The 20,748-nt window shown below is 43.8% G+C and overlaps 1 protein-coding gene across 10 annotated transcripts in view; it reads right to left on the bottom strand.

Annotated features, from left to right (window-relative positions):
• Positions 1–20,748, bottom strand: part of ARPP21 (cAMP regulated phosphoprotein 21) — an 896,408-nt gene that overhangs the window by 113,915 nt on the left and 761,745 nt on the right. For all 10 annotated transcript variants that reach the window (XM_029589611.1, XM_029589613.1, XM_029589614.1 and 7 more), the window contains 2 exons: positions 15,008–15,112; positions 7,336–7,590 (listed from right to left, as the gene is read on the bottom strand). In XM_029589611.1, coding sequence (XP_029445471.1) covers positions 7,336–7,590; positions 15,008–15,112 — 360 coding nt within the window. The remainder of the gene's footprint in view (positions 1–7,335; positions 7,591–15,007; positions 15,113–20,748) is intronic.

Here is a 20,748-nt window from a genome sequence, read left to right on the forward strand (position 1 = left end):
CACATAAAACACGGTTTTATTTGTGCAAGTTGCTTTCAGAAACAGGTTCTATAAGTGCAGAGGCAGGATGTCATGTCCTTCCTAACTGGTTTATACATGCGTATGGTCTAGGATGTCCATGTATTTCCCCTTTGCTCTACTGTTCCTGTGTTATCTAGCTTAGTGTTATGCTGTGTAGAGCTATATGCACAATCCTACCCTTGGAAGAGTGAATTGGAAAATACTACCTCATAATTATGGTATACACAGATGTGTTGCTTGTGAAAGAATGATCCTACTGGATGTGCAGTACTGCCCTTAAAGGAGTGAGGGTAAGGAAAAGTATGCTAATGAGTTTTACATACAAATGAGTCTTCCCCGACTTCTGTAGAACTTTATCTGCCATAAAATTGTAAACAGAAGAGAGTTGTTCTAACCAGATTTTCAAGGTTTCTATTTCTGTTTCTTCAGTATGATGGCTGCTTTGTTAGGCAAGTATCTTTAGTTTGAAAAAACATCACGATGTGAACATGCTGGATGTGCTTTCTCCATCCGAATGCAGATATTGGTGACATCAAGAGAGAGACACTGTATATCTCAAAAATGGATAATGAGGTTCATGCATATTGTAAAACTGGAACAGGTACTGAATTAGAAACCCAGATAGGGTGGATTTATTAATTTCTCCCAAGATGTATAGGGCTCTAAGCTGTGTGGGGTTTTTTTTTTTGTTTTTTTAAACATAGGATGCAATTATTTTAATTCAAAAAGCCTGGCAAACATCTTCATGTCAAAAATGTTTCCAAGTCCCAAGTTTGGGTAAAATTTATATTTTATATTTGTATCTTTCCAGTGAACCAGAAGGATCATCATAATAACCTAGATATGTAATGTACGGCTAGTTTTCTTTAAAACAGTCACATTCTCAGGTTGATGCTTTCATTTTAGTTTCTTCCAAATTAAATGAGTCATGAAAAAGGTTATTACAGAAACATCAGGGGATCAGTCTCTGCATTACCTTCAGTGTTCCTGCTGAAAAGAGGTATTTTAATACCTTCATTAAGGAATGTTTACTTGGGGGAAAAAAAAAAATAAAAAAGCCTTTTAATTAATGCTATAGCAAAGCTTGAGCTTGGAAAATAAGCTAAACCAGGAAAATTGTGATATGATATTGGGTCTTAAAATAGTAGTACTCAGTTATTTGAAAGATTTAATTTATTACTTTCATATAAACATGGCAACTCCTCAACCTCTGATGTAAATCTGTGTATATAAAATCGGCCCTATTTTAAATGGCTGGCGTGTGTAAAAAAAAACGGGGGTTATGTGCGCGGCCGGGCCGTGCGCGTGCCGTGCACATTTTAAAAGGGGCCCAGCCACCCGCATTAACCCTTGTTATGCGCACTAGAGCTGGGCTGAAGAAAAGGGGCGGTCCGGGGCTGGAGGTGCCGGTACGGCGGCCATTTGCCGCTGTGCCAGGGAAGCACTCGCGCCGGCAGTCGGCCGTCATGCGCAAGTTGCCTCTGCTCCGGAGGAGCAGCAAGTTAAACAAAATAACCCCCGAAGGTACGTACCATTTAAGGGGTAGGGAGGAGAGAGGAAGGGGAAAGGAGGTTAGGGTAGGTGGTAGGGAACTGGGGAAGGCCGTGATGCATCGCCGTGCGGAACTTGCAAATTTCTACCCCCCCCCTTGTGTGCGCGCCCCCCCCCCAGATTTTATAACATGCACACGCGTGTTATAAAATCGCACGTGTGCTTATGTTTTTAAAATCTACCCCAATATGAATAGTTGCTAAGCTGTGTTAATGCAAATAATGCTAAAAAAAAGACAACTGCAAATGAACTGTACTGCAAATTTGAAAATCCACAAGTGGGTGAAGCCATTCCATGTTTTCTTACAAATATTGTACCAGAGATTAACAAAAGATAGAAAAGATGCTTTTCATAACATTTAAGGTCCTTAAACTGCACTTCAAACAGAGTTACAACTAATTAAAAGAATATTTTTAAAACAAATCTATCATTTCAAAGTGGGCTGGAAACACTTCTGGGTTTTGTTTTTTTTATTTTATTTCTTGACACTGATCATTTTCAATATTTTGCTGTGATACCCAAGAGATGTAAACAGATGTTAGTAGTGAACAGTAAAACATAATCCATCTTCCGGAAGACAGCAAAAATTACCGATCTGCAGTGTCTTGCACGTTCAAGTCAATTAAATATGATTAATGGCTGTGTTATATATATATATATATATATATATATATATATGACTCTGCCTTCATACTGAGGAGGGGATAAAGGTCTATTTGGTGTTTCCTCACCAACCCCATTTTTATTCATGCAAAGGGGCCAATGCCTTCTCAAGTGCAAACATATGCAAGCAAAATGTTGATGGGATTGTGTTACTGAATGCCAAAGAAACCAAATGATGTAAACTTATGTTGTAGACAGATGCTATCTACAAACAGCTGTACTAATTATCTGCCTTCACAGTACTTTTGCCAAATGACACCCACCTCCTCCTCTAATTGGCAGCATAATGGTTTTCATGGGGGGCAGGGAGTTATTGCTTTAAGTTGCATGTTGCCATTCAGCTGAGTAAGGTTCCAGTCTACATTATGCTGTACTGGCTCAAAAGACACATTCACTTATAACCCTGTCTTGAATGTACAGAGAAGTCTACAAAAGGGAAAAGTACTGAGTATTTATTTTATTTATTTGTGGAGTTTTTCTATACCGGTGTTTGGAAAATACCGTCACATCAGTTTACAATAATTACATTACATATAAAAACAGTGCATAAAAATAATAAAAGTCGATACAACTAAAATTACAAATAAACTCAATTTTATGTATGGGGCTGTATAAAGCGAATGAGAGTCATTTAGGATGCAGGCCTAAGCACATCCCTCCTTCACATCTAACTAGGAATCTTACAGTAGTCTAATAGCAAGACCAGCTGGCTGAGGGGTCGGGAATCTGGGGTTTAAAGCTCGCTGCCACTCCTTATGACTTCACTCTCCACATGCTCTAATTTACTAAGCTTTATCCCCATAGATACAGAATGGGAGAAAAGGGTAGTAAATAAAGCCCTTAGGGCAAGATTTTCAAAGGGTTACATGCGCCGGGCCTATTTTCAAAAGGCCTGGCAACGTGCGTAAAGCCCCAAGGCTTTACTAAAGGGGCGGGGCCAGAGGCTCCAGGCACAGCGGCCATGTGCCGCCGTGCTTGGGATTGTGCGCTGGCAGGCGCAAAAGGAAAATTAAACATTTTGGGGGGGTTAGAGTAGGGCTAGGGGGAGGAAAGGTTAGGGGAAGGGGTGGGAAGGTCAGGTAAGGGGGAAGGGAAGTTCCCTTCCAGGCCGCTCCGATCGGAGCGGCCTAGGAGGGAACGGGGGAAGGCAGCTCGGCTTGGCACGTGCAAGGTGCATAACTGTGCACCCCCTTGCGCGCGCCGACCCCCGATTTTATAACATGTGCGCGCCTGCACGCGCATGTTATAAAATTGGGCATACATGTGCGCGTGCCGGGTAGCGCGCGCACATTTAGGCCGCGCGCGCGCTTCTTTTAAAATCTACCTCTTAGATTGTAAACTCTCTGGGGACAGCAATGCCTACAGTACCTGAATGTAACTTGCCTTGAGTTATCAGTGAAAATGTCTGAGTTAAATCTAAATAAATAGTTCCAGCATTAGCAGGAATTCAGAACATCTGATAATTTAATGCAAAAACTTGGTCAGCAAAATGAATGAGAAAAAAAGTATCCTAAAATATCAGCATCATTTCTTAAGTAAGTAATTCTACTTGTATTCATTTCCGATTTCACCAAAATGGCAATGTCCTATATAGTAGTTTCCTATTTCATCCAATATGGTATGTGTTAGGTATTTGCATAAAATGTAACCCAAATATGACCTACCATACACTGGTAGGTCCCACATCAAAATCACCTTTATTTTCCAAATCATGTACAAAATCTGTATTGGCAAGTAAGGTGCAGATGCTTAACTGATTAGAAAAAACAGCTAAGCATGCCCCGACCTTCCATCACGAACATATTTCATCAGTGGAGGACTGACTTGTAAATCTCATCTATGGATGAGATTTTCATAGATATCTATTTCTTTAAACATAGAAAAACCCATTACAAAATAAAAAACTATGAAAACAATTAAAGACATGCAATGAAAGAATCTGTATTATTCTGTGCTAGAAAAAATGCCTCAGTTTGTATTCCTACAGTTCTTAATAAATTGCAGAAATATATCCAGCTTATGTGAAAAGAATAACAGGGAAAAGGCAATGATTTAATTCATAACATGTACGGTATGTCTAGCTCTCCCTTTCCAAGTAATTTAACCTTTTTACACCCATAATAAAACAGGCACTGCATACAGTGGAGACATTAATTGTAAATCTGCTGCAATATTTTATGATGGGGTTGTAGTTTAACCCAGAGGTCATGGTTCTTTATAAAAAGAATGTCTTCTATTTAACTTGGTTTAACATTGTGTGTGTGTGTATGTGTGTGTGTGTATATATACACACACACACACACAGCGAACTGTACATACACATAAGAAAGCATTTATAGGGTTGAAAAACTTTCAATTACATTTTTTTTTTTATAAAATAAGTATGACTAGAAGACACATTCTGCACTGTCAAAAGAAATAGTTTTAAAAACTAGTATGCGACTTTCATTTTTTACTTCAAATTATGAACGATCAACTGTCCTACACACGTATCTTACCTTCCAAAATATCTACCCCCAGTGAACTGTGTATTGTTATACAGAAGCTAGAATTACCATCTAGTGAAAAAATCTCAAACAAGGGGACTTTGGGCCTGATTCATCAAGGTATTTTCCCACAGACACAGAATGGGCGAAAAGCCTTAGAGAATCAGGTAATTTGTTACTTTTGTGCTTGAGCCAGACAATCACTTAGTTGATGAGGCTTTTCTTTCTGAATATTTCTAAAGCTTTAATGGAATGTCACGTCAGAACCTTTTCCAAATCCTCACATGTAACACAGATTAACGGAATTTCTTGTCCATGTGTTCTGAAGTCTCTAAAATGGTTGTGACATCTTCTTTAAAACCCCCTGCTAAAAGTTATGTTTCCTACAACATGTCAGCTGTGAGTATTCCACATGAATAACTTTAGATTCAGTAGAACTTGCCTGGATAAGTTATCCAGATAATTTTAGGGCAGGTATTTGTCCAACCAGACTTATACAGCTACCTAACTTTATCCGAGCAGCGCTGAATATCAGCACTGCCCGGCCAAAGTGAAACCATGCTCCACAAATATCCCCAATGCTACTTCTTTTAATTTGGGTAAATATTGTTGGGGCATCAAGTTCCCTGAACAAAATTTAACCAGAGAGGATGAAACCTTTGAATATTTACCTCTACGAAGCCAATCTTCAAACACACTTAAAATGGTTAACTTATTCAGATAAAATAATCCCGGATATTCAGCGAAATAAATGTCTTCAAATAAAATTATCCAGCCATCTTTAGCTGAATTTATTTAAAGCTAATTGGCTCTCTTTCAGTATCCCCCGGTTATGTTTAGAATCATCCAGGTAAGTGTTCCCGGACTACTTAAGGCTTAACCAACTATAGTCAAAATATAGCTGGTTACGTGGAAACTGGAAAAGTAAAAGTGCTGTGACATACTTGCAGCCTAATTCCTGACCTCCACTCAATGACTGAACAAGGGCCCTGCTAAGCAGAGCCGCATCCCTCCCCCACGAAAACCCCCCCTGTAAAAATGAAAATGCTGAGTGTGCCTACCGTCCTCCTGCCCCTCTCTCCCCAGTTTGCCAAAATAATAGGGTCATTTTCTAAAATGCAATGTGCCATTTTCGCATGCGTTAGGGCGTTATTGCATGCGATAATGGTCGTATCGCAGTGGTGAAATTTAAATTAGGGGAAGGTGTGGAGTTAGGGAGGAGTTTGGGTGGGGTTAAGGTTAATGAGGTGGCAGCACCGCTGCCAGCGATAATGTTTTGGACGTTATCACCGGCAGTAGCACGGGAAACAGCACCACCTTTTGCCGTGGCGCTATGGGGGCGATAGCGTGCAGCACGGCCGCACCCACAGCAGGCGAAACCGCACCGCCACAATGCGGCCGGGCTATCGCCCTCCCTGCCCCTTTTGTCATTGCCCCGCCCCTTTTTTTCAGGGCAGCTCATCATACCGCTACATTTATGGTGGAATGATGAATCTAGGCCTAACCTAAGATAGCAACGGATTGCTCCTTCTTCCCTGCCACCTGAAACCTAACCCTCCTACCCACCCAACCCAGCACCTTGCCACATACCTTTTCTGGGGTTGGGAATGCCGTATGCTCAACACTGCGATGCTGGCCATTTCCATGACTGCTCTCAGAGTAATCTGTGCTTCCAAGTACTGCTGTTACAAGACTGGAAGGTGCTGGGAGGTACGAGCACACTACGATCCCGGCACCAGAATGAGGTTTGGTAAGGAGCTGGGTAGGTGGAATGGTTAGGGTTGGGGTGGTGGGGAGAGAAGAGGAAGGTGTAGGCATTGGGGTGGGACAGTGAGTAGAGCCAGACATTTTCAGTTATTAAAGTTTACTTGGAGGGGTTTGGGGGGGGGGGGGGGGGGGGGGGAGGGGGTAATAGACCCAACAGGGTCCATTTTTCAGTCATTGGGTGGGGATTGAAGAAGAATCGGGTCACTAGGTCCACACAGCACATTTTTCTTTTTACATTTTTACACTATCACCACTTAACTGGCTGAACCAGTTTTTTTTCGACGTGGAAGTTCTCTCCTTTGAAGCTGCAGTCTTTGAGTGATATTAGTACCCTTACACCCGAAAGTTAGCATACTGTTTTGTCTTCCTTTTAATGTGGTTACAATGTAATATGGGACAGTTTGCATTCTGGCTGATGGTTTGTAGATTATGTAGCTCTTTATTTTGAAGAATTTTTCTTTTCGCTTATCTACCTTTTTATACATGTATGCGTGTATGCACCCACAGGTGTACACAAATTGGCAGTCATTTCTTGGAAAAGCTGAGAGTGTGCCTTTGTAGTAAATACGAAAAATACAGCCCCCCTTCCCCCGAAACCTCTCAAAAGGTAAAAAAAAAAAAAAAGCCAGTTCATATTTTCACACCAACAAAGAAAGTAGGATAGTGATAGTGATTCAAAACACTAGTAAAGTGAGGTGTGAGGGATATGAACTGGAATTTTTATCCTTTGTGAGGTGTCAGAGCTGTGTTTGTAAATTTTTTGTGTCTCTCTATACACATACATATATATAATAAAAGTGTACATAGATATTGTAAAAATTTAAGAATAAAGGAAAATCATAAAAACCTGTGTGGGTGGCTGTTGTACATATCCTTGGGGAGGTGGAGGCTGCAACACTTGTTGAGACACTGGTGGACCCGAACCAGTAAAACCTCCTGGTGGAAGCTGCTGACTCTGTGACGCCATGACAAAACCGGACTGCTGAGGTGGCTGCGGTAGGATAGACGATGGATAGACAGGACCGGAAGGTGGTTCAGGCGTTTCTCCTGATGACTGACGGCTCAAGCTCATCTGGTTGAACTGCGTTGGTATATCGTCTCGCTAGGGCACAAATTATAAGTTATCATCAAAGATCTCAGTTCAAGCTTCAAATGTCAAACCTCTGTTTTAATGAGCACAAATGAAACTGTAGAAACGCTGTATAATTTATGCATTGCCATATTACTGAAAGTAACCCATGGAAACCAAAACTAGAAAGAATAATAAATGCAACTGCTGCACTAAATGTATTTTGAATATAAAGGAAACACTAGGGGCAATTTCACTAATACTTTAAGCCATGCAGTAATATTTGAATTAATTGTAAATTGACAATTTTTTATGTTTAGTATAAACATAGTGTTAATATTTTGGTTTAATAAATCATAAAGGATATTGATAAAATACAGGTACTATGTCACCCTTCTTTCTGCTGAGATGTTATAACATATGGCAAATAAACCATCTGTTTCTTACTGCCTTATGTATCAAGTTTTCAAAAAAATGCAAAACAAGCATTAGAAAGTTCATACCCTGCAAAATATTTATCATCAATTTGCTTGCCCAATTTTGAAATATCATGTGATGATATTTGCCCAAAGCTTAAATTTTCTGTCAAAGAAAATATAATGCAAGCAAAACTTTTCTAGCGAGTCTATTAATCAGAGACTGTTAGGGTTGTGGAACTGCTTGAAGAATGTTACCCACACTTTAATCAAAGATTCTATCATTCATGTCCCTGTAAATTAGTGTATTGATCACTATTTAGACTTGTGAAGTGAATTAACATTAAAATAATGAATGTGTCATCATGGCAGCTACTTTACTAAAAAAAAAAAAAAAAATTGTACACATCAAAGCCATTTCCACGGGTAAACAGGGCTGCAGCAATGGCTTTTTCAAAATTGTCTGCCCTACTGTTTAAGCAAACCAGTGCTTGTATGATCTGCGTGCATATACGTTTAACTAGAAGTGAGCATCGGCATTACTGTGGGCAAGGTTGGGGAGAAGTTTTCAATTACGTGCATACGTTTGCATTTTCAGAATTGGTACATCATGCTCCCTTCTCTGGCCACATTCAAATCCAGTCTAAAAACTCGCCTTTAGGGGCTATTTTTAACTCCCAACCATTTCTCTACAATAAATACACTTCTCTTAACCCCTGTTTATTATGTATGATTGTTTTTACTAGATTGTAAGCTCCACATAGCAAGGAATGTCTCTTATCTGTATCTATATAGTGGTGTTTATGTCTAGTAGTGCTTTATAAATAATAACTAGTAGTAGCACAAACTTTACGCCAATGCATGCAGTAGTAAAATTGCCCCCGTTCTCTGTAAGAAGCCTAGATAATTTGAATGTATCAGCTAGTCATTACTAGGGATGTATAGGTGACTTTTTTGGGTGGTTTGTTTCATTTCATTTCTTGGGGTGCGGAAGGTGTTCTGGATTAATTTGATTTCATTAGAGTGAGCTTTTTCAGATTTTTTATTCATTTTGGGAACTAGTGTGCACTTTTTCTGCATAGTGTGCCTTATTCGCAATTAGTGCCCACTTTTCAGAAATAGTGGGGTAGATTTTCAAAGGGGTACGCGCGTACAATACGCGCTTACCCCCCGAAAACCTACCCCAACCCCCCCTGTGCGCGCCAAGCCTATTTTGCATAGGTTTGGCAGCGCGCGCAAGCCCCGGGACGCACGTAAGTCCCGGGGCTTGCATGGAGGGGCGTGTCGGGGGCATGCCGCGAGGGATGTGGCGTTTCGGGGGCGGGCCCGGGGGCATGGCGCCGGCCTGGGGGCGTGGTCGAGGCCTCCGGACTAGACCCCAGGTCGGGTGATGGTGCGCCAGCAGCCTGCTGGCGCACGCAGATTTACGCCTGCTTTCCGCAGGCGTAAATCTGCCAACAAAGGTAGGGGGGGTTTAGATAGGGCCGGGGGAATGGGTTAGGTAGGGGAAGGTGCAGGGGATGGAAAGAAAGTTCCCTCCAAGGCCGCTCCGATTTCGGAGCGGCCTTGGAGGGAACAGGCAGCTCGCCGGGCTCGGCGCACGCAGGTTGCACAAATGTGCACCCCCTTGCATGCGCCGACCCCGGATTTTATAAGATACGCACGACTACGCGCGTATCTTATAAAATCCAGCGTACTTTTTTCGCGCCTGGTGCACGAACATAAGTATACGCGCGCGGAAATTTATAAAATCTACCTCAGCATGTGCTGTTTCTCAAAATGAAAAACACCTGAAAATTCAGTTTTTGGTTTTTTTTTTTTTTTTAAAGCCACCAGGGATTTGTTTTGTTTGAAATGAAAAACTGAAAAAGGGGTTTTTTGGTTTGAATTCATTTCCACATTTCTAGTCGATGAGATTAACCATTATAACTAATGACAATTTCTTTTCTTGAAAGCTCAGGGAACAAAAATTATATAACTATAGGTAGTGGTTTTTACACTATATGGATTGCTTGTGCACTCACTTTTAGAAAGATAAGTAAATTCCTTAGCGATCTTAGAAGTATACAGTATAAAATTTTAATTTTCTAATGTTCTTTCTGCAATTGCATACTTAATAGGTAAAATATTGCATACTTAATAGGTAAAATAACATAACATGGAAACATAGTAAATGACAGAGAAAGACCATTTGGCCATTTGGCCCATTTAGTCTGCCCAAACAGACTCCATCTCTCTGGTACTCTACCAACATAGGGCTAGATTCATCAACGTATCGCGTGCGATAGGAAGAGGGGCGTGTTTTATGGTAATAGCCTATCTATTGCATCATGCAATATCTTAGCGCTTCGCATAGGTATTACTGTAAAGTGCGTAAACTTTTACCAGTTTGTGGTAATACCACAATTATTGCATTTCATACTTGCAACCACTGGGGGGGGGGGGGGGAGAGAGAGAGAGACACACACACACTATCTATTTGATGTCCTTCGGAGTGAGGAAACTCACACGATGAGATTTGTACAATATTCTCTCACCCTAGCTTGATGAGAACATCACTCTGAAGGACATCAAATCTTCACAAGAGTGTACTCTTCTGTTCGTACGTCTCACTCTGCATGTCAAAGTGGCCCCTAACCTCTACACTACTACCTAAACCTCACCTTGAGTTATTAGGTGGGCCTCATATACTAGAATAAATAGCTAACTACTACAAGGGCCTTATAGATAGTCTCTCTCTCTCCCCCTCTTCCGCCCTCCCCTTGCATTATGGCCAAACTGTGTGATATGGTTTCACGAAGCCAACCCACTTTTACAAAAATCCCACCCCTCTGACTCCTCCCCTTTTAAAAATTAGCATCGCACCATACGTTATGGTGCTTTTTGCATGCGTTAAGGCGTTTTTCACATGCGAAAATGCCTTAATGCATGTGAAAATGCCATTACGCGAGTTGGAAAAAACCCTCTTAGGTAGATGATCACACAAATTTCTATTACCCAAACTAACACCATCTTTCCCCTGTCTCCATGTCTTCCCCTATCCTCTCAAACCTGCTCTCCCACTGGGGTAGATTTTCAAATACCGCGAATAGGCGTACTTTTGTTGGCGCTCCAGGCGCAAACAAAAGTACGCTGGATTTTAGTAGATACGCGCGTAGCCGCGCGTATCCGCTAAAATCCTGGATCGGCGCGCGCAAGGCTATCGATTCTGTATAGCCGGCGCGCGCCGAGCCGCGCAGCCTACATCCGTTCCCTCCGAGGCCGCTCCGAAATCGGAGCGGCCTCGAAGGGAACTTTCCTTTGCCCTCCCCTCACCTTCCCCTCCCTTCCCCTACCTAACCCACCCGCCCAGCCCTGTCTAAACCCCTCACTTACCTTTGTCGGGTGATTTACGCCTCCCGGAGGGAGAAGTAAATCCCCGCGCGCCAGCGGGCCGCTAGCGTGCCGGGACGCGACCTGGGGGCGGGTCCGGAGGGCGCAGTCACGCCCCCGGACCGCCCCGGGCCGTAGCCACACCCCCGAGCCCGCCCCTGGAACGCTCCCAACACGCCCCGAAAACGCCGCTGCGCTCGGCCCCGCCCCCGACACGCCCCCCTCCGAAAACCCCGGGACTTACGCGAGTCCCGGGGCTCTGCGCGCGCCGGTAGGCCTCTGTAAAATAGGCTCACCGGCGCGCAGAGCCCTGCTCGCCTAAATCCGCCCGGATTTGGGCGGATTTAGGCGAGCAGGGCTCTTAAAATCCGCCCCACTATCTCCCACAACTGTCCCAAATATGCGCATACATTTAAAACATGCGTGAGCATGACCATATACATAGCTATATGGACCCACATATGCATGCACACACATCTTATATTGTGCATGTCTGTGTATCAAAAAATGTGGCATATGGTGACAAAAACCAGCTAAGTAGTGCTGTGGCAACTTATCTGGCCAAGTAACACTTATGCAAGTAAGATAGTCTGATAAGTAAAAGAAAGGCACTATTTAGCCAGATAAATAAAACAGATGTATAACTAGCATTTGAAAATTTATCTGTCTATCTTTCTTATCTGGCTAAGTAGCGCTTTTTAGGACTTATTTGGCTAAGTAGCAGACATCTATGTGCATGCATTTGTGCTCCTAATTTAAATTTACACAAGAAAATGTAACATGGGAATTTTTTTTAGTATCTGTCAGCTTTTATGCATTTAAATTCTCAAACTGTATAATGTGCACATGAAGGAAATTACCAGTTTACCACTAGTTTCCCAGTCTTTAGGTCATCAAGACCCCCTGGTTCTTCAGCCTGCACTCCCCCCAGTTTACCCAGAGTGCCAAAGCCGGGAGATATGCGCATGTTTTCGGCCGGCCCTCGCCATGCGGATTCTAAGAAGCGCTAGAGTATGCATCTATCTCCCTGTATACGCACAAATCCAAAATACTTACGCGCACAAGCACGCGCCGGGGGCCCCACCGCGTAACTTTACTTCTGCTATTGCTGGCATGTAAGTCAAAAAAATTTTAAAAATCTGGGCTAGTCAGCAGGGTTTTAAGGGTCAGGTCTAACAGGGGAAAAGGCAGCCTTTAAAACTAAGGGGGTTTGTTCCCAGTTCGCCCTACACTGGGTGAACTGGGAACGAACTGGGAAAAGGGTAAGTAGCCTTAGGGCACATCCCTCAAAATTCCCCCCCACTTACACGGTAGATGCAGGCATTTGCATGCATATGCGCGCATCTATATACAATTGAGCGCACACGTATGCACGAACAGCCGATTTTATAACATACGCACATATGTGCGAGCATATTATAAAATCTCCGCATCCATGTGCGTGAGCCAGCATACATGTGCACACGCACGCAAGCTTTAAAATTCATCTCTTGATGTTTTATATTTCTTGATTGTATTTGATGTTTAATGAGGATTGGTGATGTTCCTAATTTTTTCATTGTTGTACTGCACACACAGTTTCCAGTTCAGTTTTTGTCTGCAGAGTTTTCATTTATACTTTATGATATCTTTATAATGTATTTGGCAAGGGTCTGTGCTCTGAATATGTGACTGAAGTGAGGTACTCTGCTAGTGTGTAGTTTCTGTGTAGGGATCTACAAGCAGCCCAACTTGTTCTATTTTCCTAACAGGAGTTATACTGGTGCTTTAGGGCCTGATTTAATATTCGCAGTGTTCCCTTTCCACGGGAAGAGTTGTTATTGAGTCTAGAGTTAGTGTATTATGGTGTGGCATGTTTGCTGTAGGTTCTAAGTATTTTTTTTTTACAGGGTTTTGATTTATTACACAATATTACTGAGCTATGCTAATGTGTATCTTTTACAGTGAGGTGACACCAGAATTTTTAAATTATTTTTCTATGGAGAGTGGTAAGGGGAAGTTGTGCTAGTTCCGGCTCTGCACCCTTTGTTGGGGGACGTTTCTGTGAAAGCAAGATATTGTAAGAACTTGAAGTGCAGGGTTTATATTTGGATTCTGTCCTATCCTGTACAGATCCCAAACCACTCCGAAGAGAACTTTGATTGATGCTATCAAAGAATTTTAGTGGTAGTTTCCCTAAAATGGTTGACCTGGCCAGGGGAACCTTCTTTGCCGCATAGAAGGTTTTTCTGTCTAGAGACACCCACATACATTTCCAGCACTTTTGCGACAAATGTTGCAAAATGTTATAGCGTTTCTCGCTTTATGAGCAGGGGGTCCGGTCTCCTCATAGAGAGAGGTTTGGTAAGAGACGGGTGCGAAGAGAGCCATGGGACACCTCGCTAGGATCAAACTAACGGGATGGTTTCTTTGTATAGGATGACAGCTCCAAGGAAATGTAGAAAAGAGATCATTTAATATTTAAAAGTGTGATTTGATTTTACAGGATTGTTCTGAGGGGGGAGGAGCTGCTGATAGTGATTGAGTTAGTTAATTATCTAAATCTTAGGGGTGGTGAATAAAGAATGTGTGTTTGTGTGCATGTATGGCTAGAGTGGAAGGTGTTCATGGAACCACTACATTCTCTCTTCCTGTATACTCCAAATTTGTTTTATGCCATCAACTGAATATCTGCTTTTTCAATAGTTACCATTCAGGTGGGTTTTTTGTTTTTTTTTTATCACTATCCACCCTCCCATGACTAAACAGATTGGGGCAGATTTTAAAACATACGTGCGGGCGAACATTTGTGCGCAAAACCTGGCGTGCACAAAATGTACGCCCGCGCATGTTATGAAATCAGGGGTCGGTGCGCGGAAGGGGCTGCACACTAGTGCAAATTGCGCGGGCCGAGCCCTCGGGGAGCCCCGCTGGCTTTCCCCATTCCCCCCCCCCCACCTTCCCCTACCTGTTCCGCCCCCCCCCAGCCCTAAAGAAACCCCCCCCAAACCTTTATTTTGGAAGTTACGCCTGCCAGAGGCAGGCGTAACTTGCGCGCGCTGGCCAACTGCTGGCGCGAGATCCCCCACGATGGCCGCTGTGCCGGAGTCCTCAGCCCAGGCCTCCCAGCTGCCCCGCCCCGTCCCCCGCCCACCCATTTTTGAAAATAGGCCCGGCCCGCGTAGGTCTTTGAAAATCTGCCCCATTTTGCGTGAATCAAATCTCACGAGTCTCCCCCCTTTCTTTGTTGCTTTGCTTCTCCTGTTGTGATTTACACTAGGTGCATCACTAATTGTTCACTAAAACCAAAAGCCATGAATCATGGTCTTCTACTGACACTTACTGGCCTGCTTGCAGGCAATCTTAGCAAAGCCTTTGGAAAGGAGCCCCTTGAGGTGGATGGTAAAGGAGGGCCTGCTTGAGCTTGGACTCTTCATGAATCCTTAATTTGCAACCTGCAGCTAAGCCTGGTAGGGAATGGGCAGAAATACCAGAGTTATGAATAATGGGTTTCCGACTCCTCTCTCCCAGAGCACTCCATTATCCTTCAACACATACGTTAAAGGTGGGCATCGTGAATGGGACATGCCTGAATTGGATAGGATGACGTAGAAAAAAAATTACTCTGCTATATTTTCAGATGTTTATAACTTCAAAAGAGAAGATGTAGAAATTAAACATACCATAGAGAACTGCTGCGTTGAAGAGACAGGCAGGAGGTGCTGGGGAGGGTAAGAAACTGCTGGATACTGGACAGACTGGGAGGAAGGCTGCATAGCCTGAACCGGCTGTGGAAGGAAAAAAAAAAAAAAAAAAAAGGATCCCTTGAGTCACATAACAGAAAATAATTGTGCTAATAAGTTGAGTCAATATTTTTTCTTCTACTGATTTGTTTTTGTTTTCCCCTATCCCTCTCTGACCGACTGTGAATATTGAACAATACAGCCCTTTACTTTCTGTAGACCTGGTGTGCAAGCTGAGCAGCCATAATGCAAGTTACAGAACTTCCTTACAGCCTCTAACAAATATGGGGGGGGGGGGGATTTTTTTTTCCCCGATTCTGTAAGATTTTTGCTTTACTTGCTCATTCATGGGGAGGGAAATGTTCAAAGGTTTTTTGTTTTTTTTTACCTGGATTGAAAATTGCTCTTCTCAAATGCCTGTGAGGGTGTTTAGGTCAGGGGAGAAAAAAAAACATGCGTGCAGATGGGATTCAATTGAATGCATGCCATTTTGGTCTCCCCCCCCCCCAACAAACAAATCAGAAACAGTATGGGCTGTATCCCTTTGAAAATGATGATGGAAAAGATACATGTGTTAAGTGACCATATACTTTGCAAATAGGTGGAGCTATTTTAAAATTGCACCCACAGATTATTCGCTAAGTAATATTTTCTTCTTTGCTTACTAAGCCATCTAAAAATTATTAATACAAATTAATAAAAGTGTCAGATATACTATGTTCCCTCCCCCAACCCAGATATAGAATGGGAAAAAACCATTTAACATATCTGGTCCAAAATTAAGTACTGCACCTGCTACACTACAACAAAGGAAAAGGTGCGGAGGCATTTATAACAGACACAAATTTGTCACTTTAAAATGTCTTTCAAAATTTTGGGAGGATCTTTTTATTCAGGGGATCAGTTGATGGCATTCTTCTGCTTTGCAAGCAGCTAAAGAATAAAGACAATTCTGAGTACTAAATATAAAAAAAAAAATTGGTGCTAACTTCAATATTTACAGGTTTTTATTTCCCCAACATTGCTTCCAGGGTAGGAGATTTATTCTCTTCACTCTCACCATGAAATAAAATTATATACTGAATGAGCTGTGTCTCTCCAATGACAAGAGTCTAGTTTATTCTTTACATAAGGGATGGAATTTCATAGCATTGCTTCTGTCTCACCTGCAAGTTTTCCTCTACAGTTTGTTTGCACTAGTTCAGATTATTTTTCAGCCTGTTATTTAGGGAGAACTTTTATGAAGATCCTCTTACATTTTCCTATTATGCTGGTGAGCTGTAACTTTTGTTCTGCAGTGCTTTCCATACTCCAGTTGATGCATCCATAGCTGAAAGAACAAATATATCCTACTGTACCTGACTAAATTCCCACCCAATGAGTACAACATAAATAATGAATTAAAAAAAAAAAAATATATATATATATATATATAGAGAGAGAGAGAGAGAGAAAGAGAGATAGATAGATAGATATATTTATCGGCCCCGGAAGAGGAGGAGTCGGGGCGTCACCGGGGCCGACCCTGCGAAGAAGGCGCAGACAGCGAAAAGGTGAGGAGCCTTTTCGCTGCCCAATAACTACACCTTTTATGGTATACTTATTGGGCACGACGCCGGCAGCGATCGCACCGCGGAGGTGCGATCGCTGCCAGCTAGCACAGGACCGCCCCCCCGTTTCGGCCCCCCGCCCCTCATTACCGCATTTTTCTAAAGTACCACAGGCCTGCGATACTTTAGAAAATGAGGCTCTATATCTATATCAATATAAAACACAGGGATGGTAAACTTTCAAACCAGCGTGCGGGTGCACTTTGGCGCATGTGCGTCAGCGCACACCCAGATACGCAGCCATTTTATGACTTGCACGTTTATATGTGCGCATGTTATAAAGTAGCCTGACCGTGTGTACATGTGTGCCTAATTTTAAGTAGGCACGTGCCTATGCATGTAAATCCCGCTTCCACTGTGTAAATCGGGTGATTTTAAAAGGTGCACATGTCCATGCCATTGCCAGTTTCACTATTTCGTCCACCAGCTCACCCAATTAGTAGCTAGGTCATCCAACCCCTCCCCCCCCCCCCGGTTTGATAGTCTGCACTCGCCCGAGTTACCCCAAACCTTTTAAACCCCTGAGAAATGGCTCTTTTTTTTTTTTTTTAAATCTTACACCTCCTCCATAGCAGAAGTAAACTTACGCAGCAGGGGATCTGGGTGTGCGACCAGGCGAGTATTTACACGCACAGCTCTTGGCCACGCCCAGACCATGCCCTGCTTCTTTTTGAAAACTTTTGAGATGTGTGTGCAGCGAGAGATATATACACATCTGGGTGGCTTTTAAAATTTGGTGGGTGTGTGAGTGAGCCTGATTTGTGCGTGCATCTCCCAATTCATGTGCCGGGTTTTTAAAATTCTCCTTTAAGGGAGGGAGGCTGCATTGGTGGGACCAAATTACAAAAAAAAACAAAAAACAACAAACTAAAAACTACAGATAAGGATGAATAGAATATTTTCTGATATTATGTTAACCATCAGTGCAAGCTGATAGATTATAAACATTTCACTGAAAACATGTGAGGGAACAAACATTTAAATATTCAGGCAAAAAATGAATTAGCGGTTATCTGTTCTAAGACATGAGGAAATATTTGATAATAAAACCTACTCCTATGTTATAATATGATCTGTGTTGCGATCCTGCTCAGGGCAGGGCCGTGAGCGGGCTCTTACCTTTTCTTCAGGCCGGCCGGATCCCCGATGTCGTCTCCGGCAGGGCAGGAGCCGTGCCGGGGTCCTTCTTCACAGCACGGAGCTGCGCTGGTCTTCCTTCGCGGCCCGGAAGCCACCATCTTCCAGCAGCATGCCCTCACACGGCAGGAGCCGCAGACACTAGAGGTCTCCTCTTCTTCCGGCCGGGAGGCTGCCCCGGAGTTCCCCTTCACCGTGGCTGAGAGCCGCCTCCCAGGTCAGGGCCTGCACGGCCCGGCTCCAGCTCCTCCTCGACGTCGGCATCTGCAGGGCCTCTGTCCAGGGTCCTGCAGACTTCCTGCCCTACGAAGGGCGGGCCCGCGTCTCTCCTTTGGAGTTAAAGGGCCAGGAGGGAGTGGTCCATCTGGCCCCCACCTGCAAGTTCCTCCCTGGGTGTTTCCTGCTTCAGCCTACAAAAGGCTTTCACCGTCATTCCAGCTTCGCCTTTGCAAGGAGTAAGTCCTCCCTAGGACTCCTCATCTGCTTCTCCTCCTAGGCACTCTGTTCCGTGTGGGATCCCGTGTCTTCGTCTGTGTTCCATGTTCCAGTCTCTGCATTTCTTTGTTGTTCCTGATGTCCAATGTCCTGTTCCTGATGTCTTCAGCTCTGCCTGACCCGTCCCTCGTGGTCCGTGACTAGCCCGGCTGGGCTGGTAGGGCGCCCATAAAGCCCCGGGACGCATGTAAGTCCTGGGCCTTGAAATAAGGGGCGGGGAGGCAGGGGGCGGGGGGTGGTCCGGGGTGGGGGCATGGCCAGAGGCCTCTGCACAGCCACTGGGCCTAGGTTGGTGCGCTGGCAGTCAGCCAACGCGCGCAACTTACTTCAGCCCCAGGGCTTGAAGTAAGTTTTGGAACAAAGAAAACAAAAAGGAAAAGGTAGGGGGGGAAAGGTAGGGGGGAAAGGTAGGGGGGGAAAGGGCGGGGGAGGTAGGAGAAGGGAATGGAAAGTGGGGTAGGAGTAAGGAAGCTCCCTCCGAGGCTGCTCAGATTACAGAGTGGCCTGGGAGGGAACAGGGGAAGGCAGCGCGGCTCGGATAGGTCATTTGTGTGCGCCGGGTGTACATTTGTGCACGCCGGGTTGCGCACACAAATGTACACCCGTGCGTATGTTTTAAAATCTGCCCCATAGTGCATAGCACTATAATAATGTCCAACAACTTACATTCAAGCATGTGATGCAGCTGATGGGCAGGCCTTATGCAGCCAGGGCCCCCACCAGCGAAGATGACCACAGAGCTGGAGAACAGGAGCCACACCACTGGAAGGAAGCCCAGGCCCTGCTGGTGAAGGAGACTGAGGGTCAGGGAGAGTACAATTAAGCAACCAGTGGGGAGGCCAGGCCTCACCAGCAGGCAGAGGTTAGGTGGTGAGTTGATGGCAAGGAGGTCAAACACCACCGGCAGACAGAGGTTCAGTGGCTGACTCTAGGGTGGGAACTTATGAGGAAGAAGGCAGGGCAGGAGAAGTATAATTATAATGGTGGGACAGTGAATGAGAGGTAAGTCGCATGGAGCATCAGATAGAGAAAGGGACAGGGGCTTGGGCAGGCTCAGACTTCACCAGGCTCAGACTTCACCATCACCCACTCAACTCATACCTCACTCACTCATAGGCACATTCCCCCACTTATTCACTGACTCCCCTCCCCTCACACATCCCCACATCCCACTCACACACTCTCACAAAGCCTTCACTCACACGCCACTTCCACTAATACATCCCCCATACTCCACTCACACAAACTATCCACTCATACCCACTCTCACAAACCCTCCACTCACACACCACCTCCTGAGTCACATGAATATACCTGTACCTACTCAAACAACAAATACCCTACCCACGCACACTCTTGCCCACCTCCATATGACCCTTACACCCCACCTGCCAATATGACCCCATCAGCCACTAAGCCCCAGGTGGAAATGTATTAGGCATTGGGGGATCCCATAGAACACTTTAGTGGGGGCAAAGGGGAGATGAGTACAGGAGTGCAAACCATCTAGGTTTCCTGTCAGTTTGTGATGGATTTTTCATACTAGTCTACTGTACAAAAAGGACTGACGGCTCCCTTTTTAGATGACTTTTGCAGCTACTGAACCAGTGACCTTAATATTTACTTGTTTAGTGAAAAGAAATTGAAGTCAAGGCTCAAAATAAAATGGAAAACTGTTTTCTCATACACACATTCAACATTCAAGGAAGAAGGGAAGAAAAACTAATAAGACTTTATCAGAGATGGTGCACTTAGAAATATAGCTGTCAAAAAAGGTAGAAAATAACAATATTACTTTCCTATTTGGAAATTTGTTTGTTTCTTCAGTTTTCAAGAAGAGAAACAAAAACAAGGAAACATCAGTACCCACAAGAGAATTACATTATACTGCTTTAAAAGGACAGGCAAACAGGAGAAAAGTCTAGTTTTTCTCAACAATTCGTAAGCTGTTATAGGTCATCTGTGTTGTGCACTATACAATATACTGCAGTATATGTTAGACCTTTATTTGCTCTTGCCTGTAGGAAATTAATGTGAGGCCTTTCAGAAAAAATATTTTTGGTATTGTCCAGAGAATGTTTGGCCTCACTAAAATCTTTGCATAGTGTCTGAATGCAAATTCCCTCTTCTCTCAGATTGGAAACTACCAAGATATCCGATGAAATTTCATTGGAATTTTGTTTCGATTTGGATATCTTAAAAAAAAAAAAAAAGTAGTCACCAGTTGGGTCTAAGCCTAGGCCTGAAACTGGGGCCTCACCTAGGGAACCATACACAAAAATGGCACCCTTTGATGAGGAGGATGCGCCAGAATTAATTTACTCTGGCATGTCCCCAGTGGACGCTGTCATTTGAAGAAAGAATAATAAGAAGGACCTACAATGCCTGGGCTCCAGTGTCCGGGCCGGCACCTGACCCTGGAATGAGGCCCCAGCACTG

This window comes from Rhinatrema bivittatum, chromosome 2 (assembly GCF_901001135.1).
Source record: "Rhinatrema bivittatum chromosome 2, aRhiBiv1.1, whole genome shotgun sequence".
In the NCBI taxonomy this organism is placed as follows: Eukaryota; Metazoa; Chordata; class Amphibia; order Gymnophiona; family Rhinatrematidae; genus Rhinatrema; species Rhinatrema bivittatum.